The 15,131-nt window shown below is 42.4% G+C and overlaps 1 protein-coding gene across 1 annotated transcript; it reads left to right on the plus strand.

Annotated features, from left to right (window-relative positions):
* The first annotated feature begins 1,167 nt into the window (after positions 1-1,167).
* MYCT1 (MYC target 1) lies at positions 1,168-12,759 on the plus strand. Its single transcript, XM_060258974.1, has 2 exons — positions 1,168-1,343; positions 11,749-12,759. Exons 1-2 carry the CDS (start codon positions 1,289-1,291, stop codon positions 12,273-12,275), a joined length of 582 nt encoding a protein of 193 aa, XP_060114957.1. The 5' UTR covers positions 1,168-1,288; the 3' UTR covers positions 12,276-12,759.
* The last annotated feature ends 2,372 nt before the right edge of the window (positions 12,760-15,131 follow it).

Consider the following 15,131-nt stretch of genomic DNA (forward strand, 5'->3'; position numbering starts at 1 on the left):
TTTCTTTTTCTTTTTCTCTTCCTCTTCTTTGTTAACTAAGTGCTTTTTTGATGCCTACACAAAATAAATATTATCATTATCTAATTGCTGCTTTAAGATATAAATAGGAAGCATTTGGAAAAGTTAAAAATATCTGGGACTCCACTGCATTTTATGGCTTCTGCTTTGTTGCATTAAGATCCATTCAACTTATCGCAACTTGGGAGGGGAGATCTTTTTTAAAGTTTTGAAATACGTTTCTCTTTATAGGCCACATTCAGATACCATGGGATATATATACTTCTAGATATTTTTAAGACCTCTTTATCCATCAGAATTGTAACATTTATTGCAGTTGTGCCAGTGAGCCAGGAGGTGTCATCGTTAGCATTGTTTCTATGTGGAGGCTGTTAACTTCCCTGATTTGTGCAAAAAATACAGTGTGAGAATATTTACTAATGCCCTGCATTCATAATCCTAATCTCTATCTAAAATGGAGATCTGAAGAATCACCCCCACCCAATTTTTTTAAATGAAATGTCTTGTGTAAGAATGATTGAGAATGCCAGCTTGAAATTGAGTTACAGCTTGGGTTTAAAGGGGTATAACTCTGTTTAGGATGGCACTGTTATAATGCTAAAAGCACAGCCATTTGCACATTTTCCTAGAAGTAATCCACACTCAGCCTAATGGACTTCAGTCTAATGGGCTTCAGTTTCTGGTAGGAATACAAAATATTTCACTGTAAGAGCTAACTTTTGTTGTGGAACTATAAACGTCTAAAAGCAAACCACACAGGAAAACCAAAATAAACGAAAAAGGAAGAGCAACACTGTACAACATTTCAAAAGAGTCCAGAGATATCCAAAGCATGATTCCATGGTAGAAGCTCAGATGCTTGCTTTTGCTTTTTCAGGAATGCAGGGTAAGGCCTTTCATGCATAGAAACTCTCTGAGGAAGGGACAGGAATTCTTCTCCTTCCCCTTAGTGATGAGTTGGATCCAACAACAAGCAGAACACAAGGGGATGGGGTATTGTTCTTGGTCAATTCACTGTCTAGCCAGGGAAATGACGAGAGGAAATTGTTCCCCTAACTCAGGAACCATGTGGCAAGCCAAGATAAAGCAAAGAGTTGCTAATTTGAGTATAAAAGCAGGAAATGTGACACACTGATTTCCTTTCATGCTAACAAAACAATGTGAGGGAATGTGTAAGGGCATTTTTTCCAAGTCAAATCTCTAATCAAGCCAGAAACCAAGTGCTCTGCTGTGGAATCCCAGTTTTAATACTTTTATTATTTTGAATGTTATGGCTATCAATAACAGCACTACCTCTGAGAGCCCATGGCCACCCAATTTCTGGAGTAAGTACTTTTAGCATGTTCTTTTCAAAAATATGAAACAGAGATGTTTTAAAAAATACTACATTCTGTCTGAATTCTCTCTGTTTTACAGTTGGGTTACCAATTAACAAAATCTTTTTCTGCAGTTCTGAACTTTCATAGTTATGCTTCTTATAACAGGCGTATTACCAAATATTTTACTGTTGCTCTTTCATTATGACAGCTAAATTTCATTCTATATGCTCAAAATTGGAATTGGAATTAGTCTACAGTGGGAAGGGGAAATCAATGGAAATTTGCCAACTTAGTCGGGATCAGTTGAAGTTGCCAAGTGGCTTTTTGTAGCTGAGGTAGATTTAAAGCTAGATTTCTGAAGTCTAAGACTAGCACTGCTTATTGATACACTGCACTGGCTCTCAAACTGGGGCTTCCCTTTCTTTTCAAATATCAAGTATATCTTCCTCACTGTTAAGTGATCTGATTGTTTCAGCTGTTCACTGCAGGGGGCAGGAGAGGTTGCCAGCTTCAGGTTGGGAAATATCTGGAGATTTTGCGGGTGGAGCCTGAGGACAGTGGAGTTTGGGGTGGGGAGAGATTTCAATGAGGTATAATGCTATAGAATCAATCTTCCAAAGTGGCTGTTTTCTCCAGGTGAACAGATCTCTGTCATCTGGATATCTGTTGTAACCCCAGGAGATCTCCAGCTAGCTCCTGGGGGCTGACAACCCTTGGCAGCAGGCCCATAGCTATGGGGGGCTCTGGAGGCATCACCCCAACTCAGGGCCAACCCAGTGGAGCAGGACAGAAAGATGAGAGGTGGCTGTGGCAGGTTGTCATGCTCTTGCAGCTGGCTGGCTGCAAAAGCAGGAAGATCTGGCTTGTCAGCCCTGCCTCTCTCTCCCCTTTTGCTCAGCCAAGCAGGACAGAAGAGTGAGAGGTGGTGGGTTTTCAACCTTCTCACGGCCACCAGCTGTGAGAATCATGACGACTTGGCCTGTTGGCCCTGCCTCTCTCTCCCCTCCTGCTCAGCCAAGCAGGATGGAAGAGTGAGAGATGGTGACCAGGGGGTCTTCCTGCTTCTCACAGCTGCCAACTGCTAGAAGCATGAAGACCTGACCTACTGGCCCCACCTTTTTAGGCTGGGGGGCTTTTAAAAAATTGAATGCCCCTTAACGTTTTTAAAAGCCCCCTAACAAGAAATCCTGGCTACGCTCCTGCTTGGCAGCATTAAGAGCTGGATCAGCAACATACTGCTTGGGAAGGGGAAGCCATATTTGCCCTTTTCCTCTAAAAGTCAAAACACCTAAAGCCATTGTTTTCTTTATGCGGTACTGGCTGCTCCCTCTCTTCCCTTCTACAATCAACTAGAGTGTGGCAGCATCTATTTTGGATCTGGGCCACTTTTTTGTGGATTTCTGGCATCCCTTCTTTAGTGGTACAGACGCACTTAAAACCCACAGATTATCTATCACTCCTAGACTGAACTACACCCAAGGGAGATTAAATGAAATTGCTTTCTTTTATGAACACATAAAACATGGGAGCTTGTTTGGGAATCAAAAGTGGCAGCAGCAGCCATGATGCCGTATTAGGGCCATGAGATCATGGGATGGGAGATTTGTGTTTTCTATTAACACGCCAGGCTTTTTCTGCTTAGTTGTTGCTACAGAGTGAGACAAGAAGGTTCACCATTCCTCCATACCATTTCTACACCCTCAATCTGTCACTTTTCATTCCATTGTCAAAATTACATGCAGCCATGTAAGTAATGTGATTTTTGCAACAGAGCCCACAGTGAGCTCCACAGGGCATTTGAGGACAAGAAAATAGCAGGCAGAGGGGAGGCTGAAACTGCTTCTCCCCATGTGCCAAGGTCATAAGCAGAAAACAGCTTTCATGAATCTGGGAGGCACAAAAGTGCCATTGAGTGTTCCTGAAACAGAGTTTTTGTGTTGCCCTCAATGAACACATGAATATGAAGACTGGCCAGTAAGCTACCTGTTTGACAAATGCAGTAGTTCAGAGTGAACATGCCCCATGATGGGTGATCTTTGGAATAAACAGAGCATCTTCATTAGGGTTGCCAATCCCCAGGTGGGGGCGGGGGATCCCCCGGATTGGAGGCCCTCCCCCCGCTTCAGGTCATCAGAAAGCGGGGGGAGGGGAGGGAGGTCTGCTGGGCACCCTGTTGTTCCCTATGGAGATGCATTCCTATAGGAAATAATGAAGAATGGGTCCGCGGGTATCTGGGGCTCTGGGGGGGCTGTCTTTTGAGGTAGAGGCCCCAAATTCGCAGCGTAGCATCTGGTGCCTCTCCCCAAAATACCCTCTAAGTTTCAAAAAGATTGGACCAGGGGGTTCAATTCTGTGTGCCCCAAAAGAAGGTGCCCCTATCCTTCATTGTTTCCTATGGAAGGAAGGCATTTAAAAGGTGTGCGGTCCCTTTAAATGTGATGGCCAGAACTCCCTTCAGAGTTCAGTTATGCTTGTCGCAACCTTGCTCCTGGCTCCACCCTCAACTTCTCCTGGCTCCACCCCCAAAGTCCCCTGCTATTTCTTGAATTGGACTTGGCAACCCTAATCTTCATTGCATAAGTTTTGGGGACGGGGTGGTGGGGGAGGATTCCCACAAGAAATCTAGGTTACATAGGGAGCATACAAGGCCATTTTCAGCATATGTTTTACTGCTATATACCTTAAAAGTTCAATCCAGCATGAAACCAACAAGATTTGTTCCAGGTGTAGGAAACTTGCTTCATAGTAATTAATCTATGAGGACTAGAGCTCTGATTTAGGATCAGACTTCCATATACACCAGGGGTGGGGAACCTCCGTCCCAAGGGCTGTATGCAGCCTTCAAAGACACTTGGTGTGGCCCTTGGGGATTGCTGGGTCGAATTGAGCCATGTGGCAGCCTCCCTGGGGCCTGGGTGGCCAGCGAGGATTGTGGGGCCCAGCTTCACTGTGCAGCAGCCTCCCCAGGGCCAGGCAGGGATCATAGGGCCCAGATGTACTGTGTGGCAGCCTCCCTGGGGCCTGGCTGACCGATCAGAATTGCTGCAGGGCCTGGAAAAGTTACTGTCACAGTTCAATTTGCACTTGATTATCCCAGATGGTATGGCCTAATATGCAAATGAATGTGTGACCTAATATGCTAATATTAGGAGATGTGGTCTAATATGCTACTGAGTTCCTGCTGGGCTTTTTCTAAAAAAAAAGCCCTCGACCTATGCATTTGCCTAGGGCGGTGGGCTGGGTGTGTGTGTATGTGTGTGTGCCAGATTAGGCTCTCCCCACATAACTTCAAATAGAAAAACAATTATTTGCATAAATTTTGCTGGCCTGAATCATTCTCCATTGGCGGAGCATTGTTTTTTAAGTTGATAATTTTTTATGACCCACAAATGTTGTTATAAGTATCCATATGGCCCTTGGCAGAAAAAGGGTTCCCCACCCCTGATATACACAAACAGCAAAATGCAATGAGGACTTGTCAACGGCATGAATAGAACTGGGTTGGTGGAGGACCATTACCATTAATGGTCTGATAGAGTATTCTCCCTTAATAGTCTGATTCGGCACACATGTCCATATTTTCTACAAATATAAACAGGCAACACATGCAAAGGTCATCTCAGCTACAGAATGCAGTCCTGTTCATGTATGAAAAGTTTTTATTTGACTAATAATTTTAATTTTGTCACTATATTACAAACGTGACAATCATCAGGAAAATAAATCTGCAAGGAAACAATATGTTTGCTCAGAATTTCCCTTAATAAGTATAGGCCTTTATAAAAGGGGAAAAAAACACACTGTCTTTGCTCTTCAATACAATAAGAATTCAAGAACATATATACAGTCATCTAAGCTGGATCAGAGTCTCTGGGAAGCCCTCAAGCAGGGATGAAGGCAGTAGTCTTCCCACACTTGTCAGATTTTGGAAGTTAAGCAGGGTTGGCCCTAGTTAGTATTTGGATGGGAGACCTCCAGAGGAGTCCAGGGTCAGAAGCAGGCAATGGCAAACCATCTCTGAAGACTCTTGTCTTGAAGAAGAAGAAGATATTGGATTTATATCCGAAGAGTCTCAGAGTGGCTCACAATCTGCTTTCCCTTCCTCCCCCACAACAGACACGCTGTGAGGTGGGTGGGGCTGGAGAGGGCTCTCACAGCAGCTGCCCTTTCAAGGACAACCTCTGCTAGAGCTATGGCTGACCTAAGGCCATGCTAGCAGGTGCAAGTGGAGGAGTGGGGAATCAAACCCGGTTCTCCCAGATAAGAGTCCGCACACTTAACCACTACACCAAACTGGCTCTCCCTGAAAACTCCACAGGGTTGCTATAACACACACACACAAACATGGCAAAGACACAACCCCCTACTGGATAAACTGGAATAATAAAGAGCTTCGCAGTCTTCTTCTGGTAGTTTAAAACTCACAATGATCTATAAAGAAATATGTATTATGACAGTAAATCAAAATGATCTATAAAGCAATGATCTGTAAAGCAATATGTATTATGACAGCCAATCAAAATCATTTAACATGCAGGTTTCTCACAGCTCTTTCATACTTTAAAAAGAGGTGCTTCAGACAATATGGCCCCTCCCATGCAGAATGTATGGTAGACTTGACTAGGTTAGGTGATGCTGAGTGTAGCTGGCTTCAAAAATTCCGCAGGTGGGCTAGAGGAGAAACTACTCAGTTCTCTATATGCTGACATACTGTTGAAAGCTGACACCCAATTAAGAATGTAGATTAATTAAGCTAAAAAATAGAAGTCTTAGTTTTTAAACTGTAGCAGTTTTTAAACTGTAGTTATTTATTCTTTCAGACTGTAGAAAATACACTTTTTAAAAAATATATGTATTATAAAAACAACTAAACAACACAAGCAATTAAACAAACACAAAAACAGGAAACAGATAAGTCTTCACTTCCAGGTGGAGGACAGTGATAGAAGGGGCAGACAACTCTTTCTGGGGAGAGAATTCTGTAATTTGCCACAGCCTAGAAGGGTTTTTCTTAGGCTGATAGTTATCTAGGCTTAGATAGTAAAAGTACTGAAAAAAGGGTTCCAGATGATGACTGCAGTGAATAGGTAGGTTTACATGTGAGTAGGAAAACCTTACAATATGTTTGTCACAAGCTGTATACGGCTTTAAGGTCAATACTTTGAATTGGGCCCAGGAGCTGATTGGAAGTCATTGAAGATAGAACAGGATAGAAGTGATATAGTCCCTATGACCCACTCCTATCAGCATTCTGGCTACTGCATTCTGTACCAGCTGCAACTTCCAAACACTTTTCAAGGGCAGTCCTACATGGAAAGGATTACAGTAGTTAAATTTAGATGTTACCAGGGCATGTATTATAATGGCAAGATCTCTCTCTCCCCCTCCCCCCAGGAAAAGCTGCAGGGGGCTCACCAGCTGAAGCTGGTGAAAGCCACCCCTGTCTACTTTTGTCATTTGCTCATTCAACAGGACACTTGGGCCCAGCAGCACCCCCAAGCTGTGAACCTGATACTCTAGAGCAGGGGTCCTCAAACTTTTTAAATAGGGGGCCAGTTCACTGTCCCTCAGACTGTTGGAGGGCCGGACTGCCGTTACTGTACAAGGCCGCGGGCCGTCAGTTCTCCGTCTTCTGCATCTCTCTCCCTTCCCCACACCACACACCCCAGCCTGGGAACTCACCTCACCTCGGTATCACCTCGCACTCTGTCTCCGCCGCCTCAGCCCAGTGCCGGAAGTGTGCGTTGCTAACGCGAGTTTAGGTCGAACGTCACTTCCAGTCTGATTTTGCCATAACCCGGCGGGCCGCATAAACGTTCTCAGCGGGCCGCCTCTGGCCCACGGGCCGTAGTTTGAGGACCCCTGCTCTAGAGGGACTGCAACCCCACCTAGAACATTTGCAGATATTAGCAAACTGATCTTGATTGTATTAATGCCATGAAAAGTTTAACCCCTTGTTTTCTAAATACTAAGCTATTTGTTAAAGTCCAGACCATTGTTTTCCTAGCCATCTGGAACACCTAATTGTTTCAGGGCATATGCTGGAATTAAAGCATGTATTGATCTACCATGATGGCATAAGAGGAATAAAGACCATAGACATCAGGGGCTGATCATCCTAAATACTAGCATCAGTACGGTCTATTGTAAGGATCCCCAACCTTATTTCACCTGTTGATCGGGCCGGCTCTGCCACTAGGCAAACTAGGTGATTGCCTAGGGTTCCGGACTTCTGGGGACATTGAATTGGGTACCCCCCATGTGACTCGGTGATGTTATCAGTGGGGGGGGGCAGAAGTTAGTCTTGCCTAGGGTGCCAGACAGTCTAGGGCCAGCCCTGCCTGTTGAGTACTTTTAAATTTTGTGAAAGGTAGTGTTTGTCACCACAATTTAGCTGTTATAGGGAGGGACTATCACAAAAAGGCTTCACAAGGTCTGGGTAAAACAATAAAAAGTTGGGAGGTATTGCAAAATGTTTGGAGGTTTGAAGCCACCAAGCCTCCTATGTTTCAAAATGGGTATTCCCCACAGGAACAAAGGTGATGTTTCCCAGATTTCTCTGAAGCACCTTCTATTCCAGTGAAGTGCAAGAAGACCAGGATTGGTTCTTTACTTTGGGAAAAGATGGAAGAGGGAGGTGGGCACCAGGAAATAAATAATTGGGTGGTATTGTTCCCCACTATGTTGGGGAATCACCAAGGAGCTTCCTGGAGGAAGGAGGGATAACAATGTGAGAGAGGAGAATGCTCATTTACAGTTCAACACTCCTATTAAGGTAAATGGGCACAAATGTACAGAGAAGGCTTCTTCTTCTTCTTTTTTTTAGTTAGAAAGCAGTCTTCATGGGGCAATTTATGAGTTTTCTACAATTTTTCCACAGGCAATCCAATCCTGTGCATTTTTATTTAGAAGTATATCAATTACATTTATTTTCAGTTAACTTCGGGTCTTCTTGCGTTTGCTTTTGATGATACAAGAAATAGTAACAGGAGTTCAAATACAAAATGTGAATTATGGCACTACTGGCACACAACTTTGTTCTTATACCCTTTAAAAAGGAATACTGGACTGTCAGTAATTTGTGCTAAAGTGCAGAAATCAGAATTGTTACAAATGTGCTGGAAATCTTGATTCATATATGACGGGAAATGGAAATTATGATGTAATCCCCCCCAGTGCACAGCTTTCCTTTTCAGCCATATTTCCCCCACGCTCTCTCTGTCTTCACCAGTCACAAAGCCATGCCTAAAACAGGGTGATCTGCAAAGACTGTGTTGATCAAATTTCTAATGTATTTTGCAAATGTTATTGCATGATATTTTGTTAATTGCTGCTTCTGTTGAATTTCCTTTTACAAAGGAACACCTGAAGTCACTTGGCTCCATATCAGGCATTGTGCTTGCCAGTGGCTGTGTAAAATAGTGGCTGCTCAACAACTGCAGGAAACTGGAACATCCACCTAATTAAATTATGAATCTTAGTGCAGGTCATAAATCAAAGTCTGTTGAAATGTGGCACCATTTTCTTAGGAGAGACAATCAGCCCTTTGTGATGTTATCGTACTTTCTTTCCTGGCTAATTGTCTTCTGGCACTGTATGATTATTATATGCTCTATTGCATGTTGACCTCCTACTGTTTAAAACTCAGCTACGCACTACTTCTCTATCATTCAGTACTAGAATGACTTCTCATAAAGCACTCTTTGATGTATATGGATGCACCCATTATCTAACCTTGCTGTTTTTCTAACCATTCTTTTGAAACTATTCAGAAGGTTTCAATAACATGGTTTCTCTTGAGCATCATTGAAATTATGGGGAAGTACCATTTCATCCAAGGCCATTTCAGTTAAAAGTACCTCAGTGATTAGTACATTGCAAGGGTATACCACCACTTGGGACTACAATATGTACATAGTCTGTTTGTTATATTCCCATTTTGCTTTTCTTCCATCATGCAACATATTCAGGGTTGCCAGGAAGTCTTTTGTTCAGAAACAAACAAGACTCAGGAGGGTGGCTGTACTGGTATGAAGTAGAAGAGCTAGATTTGAGTTCATCTGATGAAGGGATCTTTGACTCTTGAAAGCATCTACTCCCAAAATCTTGTTGGTCTCTAAGATGCTGTTGGACTTGAATCTTGCTATCTGATCAGACTCAGACCTGCTTAGCTTTAGCAAGGTGCACTTTATCAAGTGTCCTTAGATAACACCAGTATCCTACCCCAATTATTTGTGTATAAATAAGATTTTCAGGAAGTACCTCCATGGGATCCCTCTTCTACATCCTTATTCAGTGCACGGTCTGGAAGTCAAATGATGCAGCTGAAAATCAGCAGGTCTGAATCTGGTTGGTCCCTGGATTGGAGACCACCTTGGGATCAGGTGTACATCATCTAGTGATCTATGATGAAAGAAAAGCAGGATATAAATGCAGTATGTACTATTTGTACTAGGGTTACTGCCTGGCCTGCATGTTTCTGTGCATTGGAATGATGGAATCAGCAGGTGAAATTTCCATGGCTTGGATAGAGGAGTATTGTCTCCTGCTAATGTGTGGACATCTAGCTGTTGTTAAGGGCTCAGGACTGAAACTGGTAATAAAAGCTGGTATCCTAGCTGATGCTAAAGAGACATTTTTAGCAACAATGCTGAGTATCATGATTTGCAAGTATGCTGTGAAAATAATGGGAGTGAAGGTGGCATGGTGTAGCCCAGTCTTGTCAGATCTTGGCAGCTAAGCAGGGTCAGTATTTAGATTAGAGGCCACCAAGGAACACTCTTCAGAGGAAGGCCATGCCAGACTACCTCTGCTTGTCAGTTGCCCTCAACGCCTTTTGTTGGAGCCCTGACCTGGATAGCCCAGGCAAGCCTGACCTTGTCAGATCATGTAAGCTAAGCAGGGTCAACTCTGGCAAGTCTTTGAATGGGAGACCTCCTTGGAATACTTGAGCTGGAGGCAGGGGCAGGGTTTATTCAGCCACCTCTCTGAATAGCCTCAATGCCCCTAGTAGGGGTCAGTCACCAAAGGATGCCAAAACTTCCAGGTGTGTTCTCTCTCACACACACACACACACGCACACACATAAATACAAAAAGAGCGCCTTGCTGGGGTCACCATATATTGTTTACAGCTTGACAGCACTTACATACATACATGTGAACATAATACACATAACTTTTTTTGTAGCAGTGCAGGGAATTGGCTGATTCTTTCTCAAGAAATGCAGATACGTATATAGTCAATGATATATAGAATTATATAGATATAGAATTAGAATTGTTTGGAAAAGAAATAAGTAGGAAATACAAATTAATTCAAAAGGATTAAGCAAATAATTTCTTCATGAAATATCCAACTTAGTCTGAACACGTTCTGTAGCTCTTTTCCATGAAGTGAATTGGTAGCTAGAAGTGGAAGGTTCACCATTCTCTTAAATTTGTTAAATTGTCTGTGAAACTTTCCTGTTCTCTTTTCAGTAGTTTGGATTTTTTTAAACTGCTGTATATAAACAGCCATGTATATTTACAACTGAGCGAAATATTATATAATTGCTGCATTGGACCAAGGACGTGTAACCTACCCCCACACTCTACCCTGAAATTTTGCCAATACCAAATCTGACAAAAACTCCTTTGGCTTCCCTTGAGATTCCAGGGAGGATGAACCAAAATTTACTTCAAACGTTATTCAGGAAAAAAAGGAAGTTTCCTCATCCCAGGTGTCTGTTCAGCAGAACAGTTTAATATCCTACACTGTTAGTTCTGAATTCCTACAAAGTTGATTTGTGCAGGAAATATCATTTGCCAGTGCTAAACAGTCATTTGTGTACAAGGTCAATGGAAAAGCCATTTCACATCACAGCTGCAGTGAGAATCCTAGGGAATCGTGATGCTGTTCACCAGTGAAAAGTGTGATGCATTTTAATCCATGAATGTTTACTAGAAAATCCATTTCATATTGGCAACTTTGGCTATATCCACACCTCATTGAAAGTTGTGCTATCATTGCATTATTGCAATCATTTGTTTGGCTTGGCTTGTCCACACAGGAAAATCCAGTTGCAATTAACAGTTATAGAATAATACTTTATGCCAATAAAGGCTAACTTGACTTGATAGAGTAATACTGTACCATCCAATGATGTGTGGACGTAACTCTGCAGTAAAAAATGAAACAGATGCAACTTTAAAAAAAAGATTCCAGTACATAAAAAATAACAAAGTAGAACAAACTTCAAGTGGTGCACTGTGATAAATACTACTTTGAGAGCAATCTATAAATGTAGATTTCAGCTTCAATGCATTACTGTAAAATGTAAGCTCTACTGTAGAAAAAAAGTATCTTTGTGTTTGTATAGAGATATCATTTGGGGCATAATAACTAATCACACTGTTCTTTTTCATTTTAGATCAAATAATCATAGCATTTACAGTTTCTATGGCCATTGGACTTTTAATTGGAGGAACAATCTGGGCTTTGTTAACTTGCCTATCTAGTCGTAGAGCTAGTGCACATATTTCCCAGTGGAGCACCTCATCCTCTAGCCGGCGTTGTAGAGCATCCCATGGAGGTGCTAGCAGGCCTGGATTTTATCGGAACAGCAGTTGTGAACGCCGCAGCAACCTCAGTTTGGCCAGCCTTACCTTCCAAAGGCAAGCTTCCTTAGACCAGGCCAACTCATTTCCAAGAAAATCAAGTTTCCGGGCTTCCACATTTCATCCTTTTCTTCAGTCTCCTCCACTTCCTGTAGAAACTGACAGTCAGCTGATTACACTGGTACCCACCAGTACCACCACAACTCTTACTAGGAGCACCACCAACAGCCTAAGTCGTCCTGAATTCCACTGGTCCAATAACAGCCTTCGTGTCTGCCACTCAACACAAACACCACCTCCTGCCTATGACACCATCATAAAGGCTTTTCCAGATTCTTGAGTTGGATTTTCAGTATCCTAAATAAATGAGAAAGAATCTCAGTTCTATGATTTTCTGTGGGCTCTAAAGATATTAATGACAGTAAAAAGAACATACCGTACGAAACACAAATAACATTGATTTGATAGAGGGATGCATAGTGTTCAACTTTAAAGACCATCCCTGCTTTTCTCACAAAGGGAGTATGTTGTGTGGACTGCATCAATATGTATTTATATTTTATGCTTGCACTGTTATTATTGCCTTTAGTTTAGATGATACAAATTTATATATTTGGAAAGACAAACCAAAGAGCACTTAAGACTTATAGAATTCCTATGAACACAATGTTATTCTTTTTGTAACAATTTTTTTTCTGCTAGAAGTTTTGCTTTCCAAATGTTTTCTTCTTACCACTTGTTTGTCAGTTGGCAACAATTAAGCATCTAAAAGATCTTCAGGAATTCTTCAGCAGATAAGATGCAAAATAATTGCATATTGCTATTATCATTTGCAAGAACTAGGATCTTTGACTTAACATTGTTTAGGAATCTAAAAGCACATTTAGATACATAAGTGTTTTATAAAGCCAAACCAAATCTGTTCCTGGGTGCCAATGCAGGTTCAAGCTTTTGGGAGGCCTCAAGGTATCCTCAGTGGGACCCCAAACATAGAGGAAACAAGGCATGCACACTGCCTTTCACATTCCCAGGTGCTTTATGAAAAGTGAGAATAGTGGTAAAGTCATCATTTGCAAGAGGCCCTTTACTGGTTATTGGACCCCAGGTAAAGGTAACTTCACCATCCTTTGGAGCAAGCCCATAGCCACAGGGAGAGCGGCTGTGGGGGAACTTCCAGGGGGCTCTCTGGGGCGCAGCCTGCTTTTTTCTTTTTTTCTTTTTGCCATGGCTGCGCTGATAAAGCATCACCAGTGGCATCCAGAGCCAGGAGAGTGTCAGTATATTCAGAAGCCAAGCAGTTTCTATGCACATGCTGGGAAAGTGAAAGTAACAGAACTGCCAGGTAGATCATCTAAGTGACAGAAGGTGGCTGGTTGCCAGATTGCATCAGCCTGGGCAATGTCAGCATGACTCAGCAGCAAACTGATTGGTTACCTGGGTGGACCTTGTGTATAAATGTACAAAGACACTTACTGTGTGTGGGATATGTATGGTGGAGGTGCAGCGGAGCATTCTGTCGGTTTGGAGAGTGGAGGTGTAAATAAATTGTATATAGTGGTTTTAACACTGCTGTGTGCAAGCCTTCATTCTTTGCGTCACTAAAGACCACCCTCACTAAGCATAGGCGCATCCACAGGGTTATGGGCCCAGCACGCTTCCGCTGCGCCTGTAAGCTCTGAGAGAGGTGGTGAAGAAGGACGCTGAGGTGCTCCAGAAGCTGTCTTGGAGGTGAGACCAGCAGGACACAGTGCACTGCAGCAGCAAAAGCTGCAGGTGGAGAGGAGGGAGTGGGAGGCAGAGAAAGCCATGTGAGATGGGATGGGGAGGGAGAATGGATGGAGCTGCTGGCTGCAAAGTGCTAGGATGGAGGAGAGGGAGGTGGAAGGACCTCCCCCCCCCCCCCGCTTGAATGCAAGGTGCAGTCCTTTCATGACTCCAAAGCTTTAAGGTTGGCTGCCTCAAGTTGGCCACTTTCGGAGCCTCTAGCTTTTGCCCCTACCACAGAAAACTTCTGAGAAGTGATAAGCCCCACAGTGGATGGGAAAGGGTGCCCTCCAACTTTGCAAAAAGCCCCCCCCCCCCAACTTTTAAAATCCTGACTACAGCCCTGCTTTGGAGCATGCCCAGGCATGACATGTGTATAAGTAAATCTACTAACTACACTAAGTCATAGCCAGATTTTTACTTAAGACTTTTTAAAAAACTATATTTAGGAATTACAGGACTTTTAAATTAAAGCAACAAACAACCCAATGCAGGTTTTTCTTTGAGCAGCAGAAGCAACAACAACCATGTAGTAGACACTTCCCTTCAAGGATTTCAGACTTATTCACCAGGAATGTAACATAAATCACACTTTCTATATCTACAAAACCTTTTTTTTAAAATGAAGTTTACTCTAGGGATAATTTCAAGATGCCAAGCTACTACTTAAGAGTTGGGTCACTTGAATATTTTGCCTGCTTATTAAAATTAATCATACAAAATATGTCAAATATTTAAAATCCAAAAATCTAACAAAGCCACTAAAGAAAATAAAATTATTTTAAAAAGTTAGGCATGAAAGAGACTTATATCATTATTACAGCATTGAATGAGAAGAACTGAAATCTGAACTATGTAAAAAGTGCAAAAAGCTTAATGATACTGTGACATTTCTCATTCCAATGTAAAATGAACATAACCTGTTTCCATGGGTACTCAGAAAGTTGAGTATTACAAACTTAAAAATGATAATGTATTACACAATGTAACAATTGACAATTAAAAACAAGATTGATACAGAGATGCTAAAAATTAGGGTTGCTAGGTCTTACCTTTCTCTTGGTGGGAGGATCTGGTAGCCTCTCCGGGAGCCTTCTTCTGTGTGTGCTTTGCACACAGGATGTGATGACATAACCAGAAATGACATCAATGTGTTGCTGGCATCATGTGTGATGCTCTAGATTTTGGGCAAAAACTCTATGGATTTTATTAGCTTCAAAACCAGAGCATTGTCATGCAATGTCCCCAGCATGATGACATCACTTCCAAGTGACATCATTGTGGCAGGGGCACTTTTTCTACAAAAAAGTTCAGCAGGAACTCATTTGCATATTATGCCACATATTATGCCTGACATCACCATTGTTTTGCACAGGGCTTTTTGGTAGAAAAATGAGCATCTGACCCTACAGTGAGTCCAAAGGATGATGGA

The sequence above is a fragment of the Heteronotia binoei genome, chromosome 1 (genome assembly GCF_032191835.1).
Source record: "Heteronotia binoei isolate CCM8104 ecotype False Entrance Well chromosome 1, APGP_CSIRO_Hbin_v1, whole genome shotgun sequence".
Taxonomy (NCBI): Eukaryota; Metazoa; Chordata; class Lepidosauria; order Squamata; family Gekkonidae; genus Heteronotia; species Heteronotia binoei.